General features: G+C 35.7%; 1 protein-coding gene across 2 annotated transcripts in view; it reads left to right on the top strand.

The window, feature by feature from the left end:
* GRB14 (growth factor receptor bound protein 14) overlaps positions 1-9,420 on the top strand; it is a 134,761-nt gene extending 125,341 nt beyond the window's left edge. The window contains exon 14 of one of the 2 annotated variants that reach the window (XM_003921924.4): positions 744-9,420. In XM_003921924.4, the coding sequence (XP_003921973.1) occupies positions 744-890 (147 nt within the window). In that variant the 3' untranslated portion in view covers positions 891-9,420. The remainder of the gene's footprint in view (positions 1-743) is intronic. The other variant, XM_010329556.3, reaches the window with a different exon arrangement.
* The last annotated feature ends 3,812 nt before the right edge of the window (positions 9,421-13,232 follow it).

Here is a 13,232-nt window from a genome sequence, read left to right on the forward strand (position 1 = left end):
TTTGGGATTCCTCTTGCCTCTGCTGCTGTGTGTCTGTGTGGATGTGCATGTGTGTATGTATGTTGATACGTATAGTGTATTGGAACTGAATGGTGTGGAATGCAGATTCAGTATTTTTGGAAAGGTATTACGTAATATTGCTAAATTACTAGTGCGTCCTTTTGAATTGCCTCTTTTTGGAATTATCCAAAGGCTGTTTAAAGTATCCTCCTTACTTCTTTGATTTTGTGATCAGTGTCCCCAGCAAGTATGAACTGTTTCATGCCAGAAGACTTCACTGATTAAAAAAACAGACAACTGACAAAATGACATTCGATTAGCATAATATGTGATTGCTTCAGAATAAATCTACTGATAAAGTTATGTATATATTCATTTTTGTGGCTAAATAGACAACATTTAGAAAAGGAAATTAATTTCTCTAAGTGGGAGCATCTCCCACTTACTTTTACTCTGAACATTGTAGATTTCTTACATTGATTCAAAATATACTGTCTTAACTAACAGAATGTTGGGAGAATTAGAACTAGATGAAGTAGAGTAGCAAAGCTTATCTAAAGATCAGATGATATTTCTTTTAAATACAAGTGATGTTACAAAAAACAGATAGGCCGTAACAATCTTTTCACTGTCTTTCAGTTTTATAAACTTGGCGATTTTGACATATGGAGATTGTTTGCAATGGAATATTGCCTTCTGGGTAATTTACCCTCTTTACTAATTTGTTGCTTTTCTGTCTGCAGGTAGAAGATGATGGTGAAATGTTCCACACACTGGATGATGGCCACACAAGATTTACAGATCTCATCCAGCTGGTGGAGTTCTATCAACTCAATAAGGGTGTTCTTCCTTGCAAGTTGAAACATTATTGCTCTAGGATTGCTCTTTAGCCAAACCAGAAGTGACTGATTAAGGTATTGAAGGAAAAGGACTCAAGAAAAATAATAAAAGACCATAAATAAGGGTAAATATGTTACTATGTGAAAAGAATGTACTTTACCTGCAAGTTACAAAAAATAGTTTGTGCATTGCAAATAAGCAAAGACTTGGATTGACTTTACAGTCATCATTTAAAATTCATTAGTTAAAATTAAACCTTAGGAAAAAAAATGACTTGGTGTGTTCTTTTGTGATTTTTTAATTACTATAATATTTTCTTCAAATATGCATATTTACTGCTGTTATTACTATATAGCAACATTAGAATTCTCAAACATGAAATATGAAATAAATTGGAGGTCGGAAAGAATTATTTGTGCTCTAAATTTCAATTATACTATTTTTTAATGTTAAGAAATATGATAATAGTTTATCTACTAAAAGAAACTACCCACAACCTGTTAATGAAATTAAAAACTATTTTGAATTATATATTTTCTGGGTTTGTGATCATCTTAAAATGAAGTCATATTTTGACGTAGTAGCTTTAAACCATTTTGAAATATGCTGATTTTTTTCCAGAAAATTAAAAAATATGATTAAATTGTTAATTATAAAATTTATACTGGTATTGTATCCATTAGCGGCATATTGTTCATTGTATTTCCTTCCATTAATTTAATGATTGGCTAGTACTACCTATTTTTAAGAAAGTAACTGAAATGTAGAAAAGATATATATAATTTGCACACACCTTCTCATGGTATATAATCTATGACAATGTGACATTGTTACTTTAATGTTTCACACTTGCCCCATTCTCTAACTTTCAGAACACTCATTAAACACACAGTAACACACATTAAAATTATACAAAATACTGGCCACCTCCTCTAACTGACCTTTATCACAACATTGTGAGAAAGATTTTTAAAGTAATATTTATAAATGCATACTTTAGTTTTAAATAAAGCTGTATTTTTTTGGTGACGAAGCATATGAAAGCATTCATGAAATGCTAATAAAATAATCACTGAAAAAGAATTATTAAAATTTTAAAGATTTAACTTACTTTTAGCTAATGCAAGCCTAATTGCTAAAACACTGAAACTTAGAACATTAATCCGATGTTATAAAATACTGGTCTGGTTTCCGCAAAAGCTTGAAAGGCACACAGGACTGCTAAGTGGAACAGCATGGATAAACACACTTGGCCCTTTCAACCTCTCAGAATGGCACTGAGTATTTCTGATTTAATTTTGATTTTTAAAAAGACTATGTTTTAAATTGAAATACAGCTTCTCAGGTTGTTCCCAATTTAAACAGACAGTATCAGAAAATGTACTATTTTGAATACCAAACTCTTGTACATTGGCCAGTTTGTGCTTGTCTTTGTTATTTCGGTCTCTAACTTCATAATCTAAATGTATTATTGAGGGGCTCAGATTTTGTATGTAATTGCTTAATTTGATCTTAAAGTATGAGTCAAGAAACATTATCAAGGAAAGGTGACAAAGGAAAATCATTATTTTTTTTATTCCTTCTGAAAATGGGTCTTGTGTGTCTGTATCTGTGTGTGTGTGTGTGTGTGTATGTGTGTGTAAATGTAATATGACTGAAATCTAGAATGTCAGACACATTCATAGTTACTACAGCATTAAAATGCATTCCCTAGTAAAATGTGAATTACCTTTGGGTTACTTTCCATTTTGGTTTAGCTATGTTCTGTTATCTTGCACCATTTGGGATAGGGATGAAGACAAATTGTCTCTGTTTTCTTCCATTTCTGTTTACATTGGAGGTAATATGCTTCACTCTCCCAGAAAGAAGCTAGTGCAGCAGACTATCTATTAGGAGTGCTTCAATTCAGAATAATTAGTTGTTTCATGTGGATAACAGTGTAAGCCCTGACTGATTTGAATAGATTAGATGGACATTTTTGTTTTAACTGTTTTACAGTGGGTGACATCACTTAATTAGAGCCCCATATTGGTCACTGGCTTTTGAACACCGATCATGACAACTGTACAAAGAGTAGTTGTATTCTGGTGGTGATGTCGGATTATTTCCTGGATCATAACTTCTCTGAGGAGGAAAGGCCATCATTGGTAATGCTTACAGCTTGGTGTTCAAGCTGGCTCCTCTATCTAAAATGCTGTCTTCTATACTCCCAGGCACTTTTGAGCTTCATGGTTCCTTGGATCCATTCAGCAGCCTCATGAAGCCTATGGACCTCCTTCTCAGAATAAATGCTGCCATATTGTGACCTGCTGTGTACCTGGCTGTGTTGATTTTACCCATATAAGACCTCCAGTTTTCCATCTTGAATTCTTTAGAGAACAGAGTGGGTGATTCCTAGTGTTACAATACCTGTGGGACACAGAGTAGCTTGCTTGAGATTGAGGGTACTTGTTTCAAGGACCTTGTTGTCACAAGGTTATTGTAACCTTGAAAATTCACTCAACCAAACCTCTATGCCTATCTCTTGTGGGATGCATCAGCTCAGCTAAGTCCTGGCTCCCACGCTTACTGTCTGTGACATTCCTTTGAATGTGTGGTTAGCAACATGACAAGGAGAGTCCCAGTTCTCATAACTAGGGCACTGCTTGTAATGTTGCTAACCACATACTCCTCAGGCCACAATACAGATTTGCATAGATATCTTGGCTGAGCACATAACTATATTCAGCTAAGAGTTCATTGCAGAGATCTGCCCAATTGAATTTAACCAGCATAAATACTTGTCCTGCAAATGGGATATCATATGATTAGTTCTTTGCTATATTAATGTACTTTGTAAGTGTGAATAATTCCATACTATATAATACACAAAACTTTAGAGTTAAGATTATAGCTCTGGTATTATACTTTGTAGAGCTGAATTCCAAGTCATTACATACTGGCTATGTAGCCTTGGTTAAACCAATTTCTTCATCTCTAGATGGAATCACTACCATCACTATCATCACCAACGTTTCTTGTCTTGCCATTCAAATTGGCCTAGCCATCTTCCTTAGTATATATGTCTGTTACATTAGCAATCACACATTTAGGCCCTCTACCTCCCAGGTACATTGCCCTTTCCACTGAGTATTATTGCATTGTTACCTCTTGTTCTTCCTGCTAGGAAAAATATATTGCACATCACATATTAACCTCTGCCCTTATTTCAGTTCTTTTTATAAGGATGCTTTTATGGAAGTAAGTATGTATTCTACAGTAGGGTGCTGCCTAGTCCATCAATGTAGGGATTGTGTGGAAAACCATATTGTACCTATCCATACAAGACTGTACGGACCACCATGTTTTTTTCACCTGCTGATTAAAAAGATAAAGTGTGATTTGTGATTCTCACATTCATCCTGTCCCCTTCCTCCAAATTATATAGGATGGGAAATATAAAAGGTTAAAAACTTGCTTCAGCATTCCTGCCTGGACGGTACAGGGCATAGGATGGTGCACAGTCAGGTAGAGGAATATGAAAAAAGCTCTTCCTAGGTGATTGATTCATCTCTGAGAAATTAATAGACTTTTGCTAAATCTGTCCTTCCTTTAGCTGATCATACACTCAGTATATCCTGTCCCCTCTCAGAAGCTCTTTTGTTGTTAGCAATCTGATTAGGAGCCGAAAATGATGCTCTTGTCTTGTATGCTTGTGAAGTTCACTTCAGGATGTATCAAGTACCTATTATGTGGAAGGCACTTTTAGAGATGCAAAATTGAATAATACAGGATAGATATACAAGTATCTATCCTAGAAGGTAGGCTGGGTAAGTGTTATACTATAAATACAGTGGGAGAGAGACATTGCTTACACTTGCTGAAAGATGGGAGGAATAAAGTGGGTTCCCGGAAGGCCTGTAGGAGTTCAATTTACAAAGCCTTGTAGAAAGGACTGTCTGGTCTTATCAAAGGGAGAGGGGCAATGCCAGGCAGCATGGAAAGGGCACATACTGAATTTAAGAGTTTTTCTGCAAATGATAGCTTCATTGTAACTGAAGTATATAGGGCATTATAACAGAGAGGAAAGTCATGGCAAATAGGACTAGAAAAGCAAGCAACTGCTGCATTAGGGAGAGCTTCAATGCTAGACAAAGCAGTTTATATTTAAGAAAAAGCATAGCCAGGTACCTCAATGTTTTACCCCACTGAATTTCTACCTGGAATGGTCTTTATTCATCTTTTAATCTCTACCCCACACATTATTAGTTCTCAGAAAATGTTTACCAAACAAATGAGTTAATTTATTCTTCTATCTAGAGGGTAGAAGTAAGCTGATTATATCTGGGGTTATGAGAGCAACTGTGGATAAGATGATTAAAGATGAAGAAATGAATCAAAGGAGGGTGACACAGCAAGCAGCGGTTGTGAGAGCCTTGGCAGTAATCAGGAAAGCCTGTTCTAGAACCATGGGCATGAAACAGGAATTTTTTGGAGGGTGAATCATCACTGATGTCATAAGCAATTGGTTGACAGGGATAAGAGGGAAGCAAAGACAGAAGTAAAATATGATTTGTAGGTTTAGAACCAGATAAACTAGGAGAATTGATATTCATGGTGGAAACACACACACACACACACACACACACACACACACACACACACATAAAATAATTTTTTAACAGATGTCATTGAAATGCTTAGAGAACAAATTGTTTTCATTCAGAAGTTTTTTATATAGGAAAGTGAGGCTTTAAGGATTCATGTTGAAGGAAATAGTTAAATATAGGGAATTTTATTTTGTACAGGACACTAAGAATTAGGGCATAGAAGTGAAAAAGTGGGGCAGTTGGAGAACCATCAAGGGGCGTAATGAGAAGGTAGGAGGCAGGAACGTAAGGAGAAAGATGGTCATTGAGAAAGTAAAGAGACCAGGTGGCAAAAAAAGACTCTTAAGAACATAGATATTGAGTACACAGTATTAATGATGTTTCCTATGTGGTTCTACAACTTAATCACCCTTCATCCTCCGAATCCTGAAAGAAAGCTCACGCAGATACAGCTGACGTGGAGGAGTGGTGTTACAGAAAGTTCAGAGAAAGAAGGGACCATACTACACACCAAGATTTAGATGGCATGCAAAGGTGGAATACAGGCAAACACAAGTTTAGCAGAAGTAGGAAATCCGAATTACAGGACCGAGTGTCAGAAACTTTGAATTGGACATCATTGGCCTTCCAAGTGGAGATACTTGCGTTTCACAAAAACCAAAAGGCAAGCTGCTCTCAGCTAGCATGTAAGTTGTAGTTTTTATAAAAATCATTTTTAAAAATCAGCCCTTTGTTGACCTAGCAAAACTCTAACTCCGTGTCTGCTTTTCTCATTCATAATCTGCCTTCTTGCCCATCACCCCTTCTTCACCTCCTGTTAATCAAAATCATTGATGTTTCCTTAACCTCACTGAAAATGACAATTTCAGACCTTTCTGAGTTGCTTTTTCAGCAACTTTAGTACTGTTGACCACTCCCTCCTTGTGCTACTTTATTCCCTTGATTTCCATGTGAAAAGAGTGCTTGCATTTTTCGTGTCTTTCTGGGTACCTCTTCTTGGTGTCTTTTCCATACTTATTTTCCTTTTTGCTTCCTTTAAATGTTGCAATGCTTAGGTAGGTCCTACACTCAATTCCTTTCTCTATTTTTTCTCCATCCCTGTAGACTCTTTCCTTTATTCTCATAGTTTCACATATGAAATGACTTTTAAACCTGTGCCTCCTTCCTGAACTTTAGATTCATATACTTAGGTATCTTTCAACATCTCCATTTGTACATGTTATGGTTATATCAAACTTCACATTACCATGGATCTCTGTCTTCCCTTTAAAACTGACCTCCTTCAGAGCTTCAGTAAACATAGAATGGTCATTCATTTCCCAAGAAGAACCCTGAAAGGTATCAAGAGACTATGACCTTCCACATCCAAATAATACTGAGTGCTGTATATATCATTGCTGTATTGTACACTGCTCTCCACCTCCATTGCCATTGCACAAATCTGGGCCACTTTCTTTCCTCTGCTACTACAGAAGACTCTTGAATGGTCCCCTGGTCTTTTTCCACACCTACCCTCCCTCCTTCACTCTAAGACAGAGTGATCTCTCCACTTATTTGATCATAGTACTCTCTTACCTAAAAGCTTCAATGGCTTCCCATTGCCTTTGGATAAAGTCTATTCTTCCTAGCATTGGCACATACTGTTTCCTTCATCTCCAACATATTCCTTTACCTTGTTTCCAGTTCTGTGAACTCTTTTCCTTTTTAAAAGCTCATGTAACACACCATTTCCTTCAGGACAATTCCCTTGACTACAGGCTAGGTTAAGTTGCCCTACTATAGATTCTTTCAGCTTTTCCATTGTAATACTCATCACATTCTAGGAAATTCGTTGTTAATTTTTGTTTTCCTTACAAAGCATAAACTCCTAGCAAGGAAGAAGTATCTTGTTCGTGGTTATAGCCTCAGAATTTAGCCAAGTGCCTAAGGTTGATCGTAAGTTCTTAATAGAGATTTGTCAAATGAATCAATATATGAGGAAGTGACACCAGTTCTTTGGAAATGTAAGTTAGAAGCTTAAAAAAAAGGAAAAAATATAGTGTAGTTTAAAAGAAAAAGAAAGAAAGAAGGTTAAAATCTGAGGGCAAAATGATGTTAATCACTTCATCCACAGATTTGTAATAGTGAAAAAGTATTTTCACTTTTGTAACAGTGGAAAACATACATATACATGCATATGATTTCAGACATTAAAGGATAAAAATTAGAATTCAAATATACAGGAATAGTCCCCTCTTATTCATGGTTTTGGTTTCCATGGTTTCAATTTTCCATGGTCAACTGAAGTGTAAAAATATTTCATCACAACTCTTGCAGTTTGGGGCCATTTTTAAATAAAATAAGGGTTACTTGAACACAAACCCCGGGTTATCACAACAGTTGATCTCATAACGGAGACGGCTACTTGGTAACTAGTGGGTGGGTAACGCACGTACAGTGTGGAGATGCTGAACAAAGGGATGATTTGTATATGAGGTTTGAGGGAGCGGGAAAGTGTGAGATTTTGTCACGCTACTCAGAACAGTGTGCAGTTAGAAACTTAGGAGTTGTTGATATCTGGAATTGTTTATTTACACCACAGTGCCTACATCCTTCATCTGACTTCATCTCATTATGTAGGCATTTTATCATCTTATATCATCACAAGAAGAAGAAGGGTGAATATAATACAATAAAATATTTTGAGACACCACATTCACCTATTTTTATTATAGTACAAAATTATTGTTATTCCATTTTATTGTTATTAATCTCTTACTGTGCCTAACTTGCATATCAAACTTTATCATAGGTATGTATGCATAGGAAAAACATAGTATGTATAAGGTTTGGTACCATCCATAGTTTCAGGTATCCACTTGGGATCTTGGAACGTATCCCTCACAGATAAGAGAAACCACTGTACCCTCTTACTTTATTTTCCTTTATTGAAAATTTATGTCGAACTAAAACTCATTTAAAAATAACACTGACATTGAACAAAGTAGAAAACACCTAAGACTTTTCCATTGTTTTCCTGGACCAGTGGCACAGTGTCTTTGCCATTCTCATTTTAACAACAGCCGAAGTCTCAATACTCACCAAACCTATAAATTCAATACAACCCTTATTAATGCCTAGTGTATTTATTCCCTGGATGCAATGATTCTAACTTTGACCACAAGAATATACATATAAGTATATCCAAAAACACTTAGAAATTAATGGGGTGTTACTACAACAGATATTAAAATGTATTGTAAAATAAGAGCGATTAAAAAGCGTTTAAATAAAGACACTCCTACAATCGTTATTTAATTGAGCTAACATTACTTGTTTTTGTTGTAAATGCTGAGGATGCTCCAAAGAAGAAATCTCATCCTTCTTCTACCCTGACTTCAGGAAGCGTAGACTAACTTTGTGACTGTAGACATCTGAGCTACTCACACACGTTTGTCTCCTACCAATCTCAAAAGAGATAGTAAAATCTTGTTATTTAGGATTATGGGCATTGAAAGGTAAATTATCCAAAGAGGAGAAAATGTATTATGGGAAAGACCCACTCCATGATTCAATTACCTCCCACCAGGCCCTCCTAGGACACATGGAATTATGGGAGTTCCAATTCAAGATGAGATTTGGATTGGGACACAGACAAACCGTATCATAATATACACATACAAAAAAGAATACCACAATAAATAAGATTTAATGACAAAATAAAATTTGGATAAAATACTTATAATTAACAAGAAATAAGATTAATTTAATTTTTGTTATTCAAATGCCTTACATGTCAGTAAACCAAACATGCATTCCAGTAGAAAGGAGGCAAAAAAAAAAAAAAAAAAAAATGAGCTGGCAATTTCAAAAGAAGTAAATATCACCAGTAAATATATAAAAAGATGTTCAGCCTCATTCATATCCAACAACTAAAATTTAAATTTTGATCAGTTATTTTGGCCTAATACTTTGGTACTAAGTATTATCAAGTGTGTGTGGGAAAATTAAATATTCCACCATATCATTGGTGAGAATTTCAAGTGCTACATATTTTGGAGAATCACACATTATTAACAGTAAAGAGATAAGGTAAATTATCGTTTTGCCAGAAATCTTTCTTTTTTCTTTTCTTCTCTCTCTCTCTCTCTCTCTCTCTCTCTCTCTCTCTCTCTCTCTTTCTCTCTCTTTTTCCTTTGGAGATGGAGTCTTGCTCTTCCCAGGCTGGAGTGCAATGGTGCAGTCTCCATCACTGCAACCTCTGCCTCCTGGGTTCAAGCAATTCTCCTGCCTCAGCCGCCTGAGTAGCTGAGATTACAGGTACCCACCATCATGCCCATCTAATTTTTTGTATTTTTAGTGGAAATGGGGTTTCACCATGTTGGCCAGGCTGGTCTTGAACTCCTGACCTCGTGATCTGCCCACCTCAGCCTCCCAAAGTGCTGGGATTACAGGCGTAAGCCACCATACCTGGCCCAGAAATCTATTTCGAGAAATTTATTCTAAGGAGAAAACTCTTTAGTAGTGCATCACGTTATATTTCTTAATTTATTTACTTGTTTGTTCATGCAGTAGATGTTTTCTTAGTGCCCAATATGTATTTGACTGGGAAAAACTCAGGTACATGCAAGACACAATCACTGATTTTATATCCTGGTAAATGATACAGACAAAAAACCATAGAAACAAATTTAAAAATAGCTCCAAGTTACTTGTAAGGAACTACTAACAGAAATAATAGAGTGGGCAATGTGTATTACACAAGAGGTCCGGAGAAAACCTCCGTTTAGATGGAGACAAGGTTAAAAGGATCTAACCTTCTGAAAGCCATGAGGGCAAAGAGCTTCCTAGGCAGTGGAAAGAGAATGTGCAAAAGTCCCCAAGGCAAAAAGTAACACATTTGAGACCAAGATGATTGGGGATGGTGGGTAAGGAGGGAGTGGCACAGCAGACAATGATGAAAATCCTACCAACATTCAAACCACACAGGCCCCTTTTAGGACAGGAAATAGAGTTTAGATTTTACCCTAAGGGCCATGGAAAGCCAGTGGTGGCTTATACACAAACGGAAAAGATAAATTGAGATTTATATCTGGGAAACATCACTTTGAAGTTTTGTGCATACTAGTTTGGAAGTGGGCTAGAATAGACATCATCTATAATAGTGAAAAATGATAAATAACAAGTAGTTATCAATAGGGATTGGTCATAATTAGATGGATGATCATATATCGGTACACAGTGATATGGAAAAATGTATACAGTTTTTGAGAACCAGTATGTCTGTGCATGTACATGTATGCTAGGAGGATGTAGTTGACTCTGCTCTCCCTGTGATATAAAATTAGTGAGGTGTTGGGGTGACTTTATACTTTGCTTTATCTTTTTTTTTTTCTATGTAACATTTTATTATTGGTCATATTTTTTATGATCAGGAATACAAATAATTTCCTTTTCATTCTAAAGAAAAAAAGGCAAGGGAAAATTATTTGTCATCTTACACTCTACTTTCCTAAATTTGACTATGTTTGTTTGCTGTTTCTTAATGTGAGCTGGCATTATTTTCTAATACAATACACATTTGAATGATCAGGTATCTTTTCTGTCTAATCTAGTATTTCAATCTGAGCATGTTACTCATCTGTCAAAACATGTGGATTCGTTATTTCCCATTAGTTATCAATGGACAATGAACACACATCTTGGCAGATTCCTGCCTATTCCTTAAGGAAACAAGAGAAGTCTAAATTTAGGCTCTCTCCCTAGGCTGTGGTCTTTGTAACTCAAAGGAACTAGAGAATTTTCAATAAAAGAGACCTGTTTTTATCTTCTGAGGCTAGGCTAGCTCCCAGCTTTTCATCCTGAAGGACTGGTAAAGATCACAAAGTAGCTTCAGCTTCAAACTCCCCAGTCTTCTTCCAGTGGCATTATCGTAGACATACATGAATCCTGCAAAGGGCCTTGGGAGTCTGAAGGTTGTTTGAGTATATTTTCTGAAAGAACATTACTTTCTTGTTGCTGTACAGTGAAATACAGTAACATTTTATTAAAGTAAAAAGAAATAACTTACCTAGAATTTCAATCTACCTGCTTAATTTCCAGCCCCTCCAGAAAAAAAAACAAAAAAAACAAAATAGCTTTCCCCCTAGTTTCTACATGCTATATCTCTCCTACTCTTATCATTTTATATCCCATCCTTGGAATACCCTTTTCTTGGTGTCTCATAAAAAATAGCTTAGCCTTTGTGCTTTCTTGCTCTTATGTCTCTTACCTTCTTGGTATTTTTCAAAATTGTCTTTCACTCCATGTTACAATTATTAAATTAATGCTATCAAATTGTAGTTCCAAGTAAATACCCAAACTTTGTGCTGTAACTCAAATAATCCATGGAGCTTCTGGTTGATCGAAAGCTTAGTTGCGGGATTTAGAGAGATAATCATGACATGATGATGATGATGATAATGATGATGATGACTGATTAAATATTAGCAATAATGCTGAATGCATCATTGAGTGCTCTCTGCACAAGCACAATTTCCCCAGAACTTGCAGGGTACATTCACTTAAACTTAAAAAAAAATGTGTAAGTAGCACATCTTCATTGTAGAAAAATTAGGCATCTCTAGCGAAATAAATCACAGAAAGCCAACACACCTGTAATCTCACCACCTGCAAATAACACAGTACTGCTAATGCATCTATATGTAGAATAAGAATAAATTATGTATTGTCTTTGAGCATCTAATACTAGTTATCTCCTATCCATTTAATCTTCTTCTTTCTGGGCATCTGATTTTTATTTATAAGGAATCATAAATTATTTCTATCTTAAATGCACTGTCTGGAAGATTTGCATAAATGATTCTTTTGTAAATAAATTTTAATTGATTTGATGATGAAATTTTAAGACTATAAAATAAAATTTCATAGAAAAGGCATTATTTCTGAAGAGTTTGTCCCTCTGATCATGTTGAAGCTCTTCTCCCTGTTGCCCCCAGTAAGGAGTCCAAAATGACATGTGCTCTGCATTCGGTATGAAACTTGAAGATCGGAGCACTAAAGATAAAATATTCTATTTAATGCAGATAGTATAGTTCTTTAAGCAAATGCATCCAAAGTGCACAGTTTCCTTAAAGTGTAGTTTCTTAACGAAATCCATCAAAAACTTCTCTCAAAGATTCTAGTGTAGCTCTGTAAAGTTACCCAGAATTCTGCATTTGTAATAGACCTTCCAGATGGTTACAATACTTATTAAAAGTTGAGAAACAGGATCATAGTCCACCTAACTATTACCGCCCAGTACTAACTAGTCCTTTCCAAATGCTTCACTGTTTTCACAATATGGTAAAACAAGGCAATTTGCCAAATTCCTGTTAGTGTAAAATAGCAGTAAATTTCCACTGATTATGTAACCAATGATGATGCTTTCTCTTCTCACTATAGTTTGGGTTGTGTTCTTTCAAACCCACAATGGTAACAAGATTTATTGAAGTCACTCTAACTCTGAATACACGAAGTGATTCTCATGTGTTACTGTATTTCAAGGTTTTAAATGTTAGACACAAAATGCACTGAGTGTGATAGACACATAGGTTAATCCAACTAAAGTTAAAATTAAGGAAAGGCATGAATATGTAAAGCCTACTGGTTCATTTTCACCAGTCTTAAACTAAAAATCCAAAGAATCAGAATAATGCTAAGGAACAGCCAGTGGATGTCACCAGTGCGCCATGGATTAATAGAAGCAAGCATTGTTTTCGCTGTCACCTCTCAGGAATAACTGGCTAGTGGTCTTATACCTTTGTAACATACAATCTTTTTATT

This window comes from Saimiri boliviensis, chromosome 5 (genome assembly GCF_048565385.1).
Source record: "Saimiri boliviensis isolate mSaiBol1 chromosome 5, mSaiBol1.pri, whole genome shotgun sequence".
Lineage (NCBI taxonomy): Eukaryota > Metazoa > Chordata > Mammalia > Primates > Cebidae > Saimiri > Saimiri boliviensis.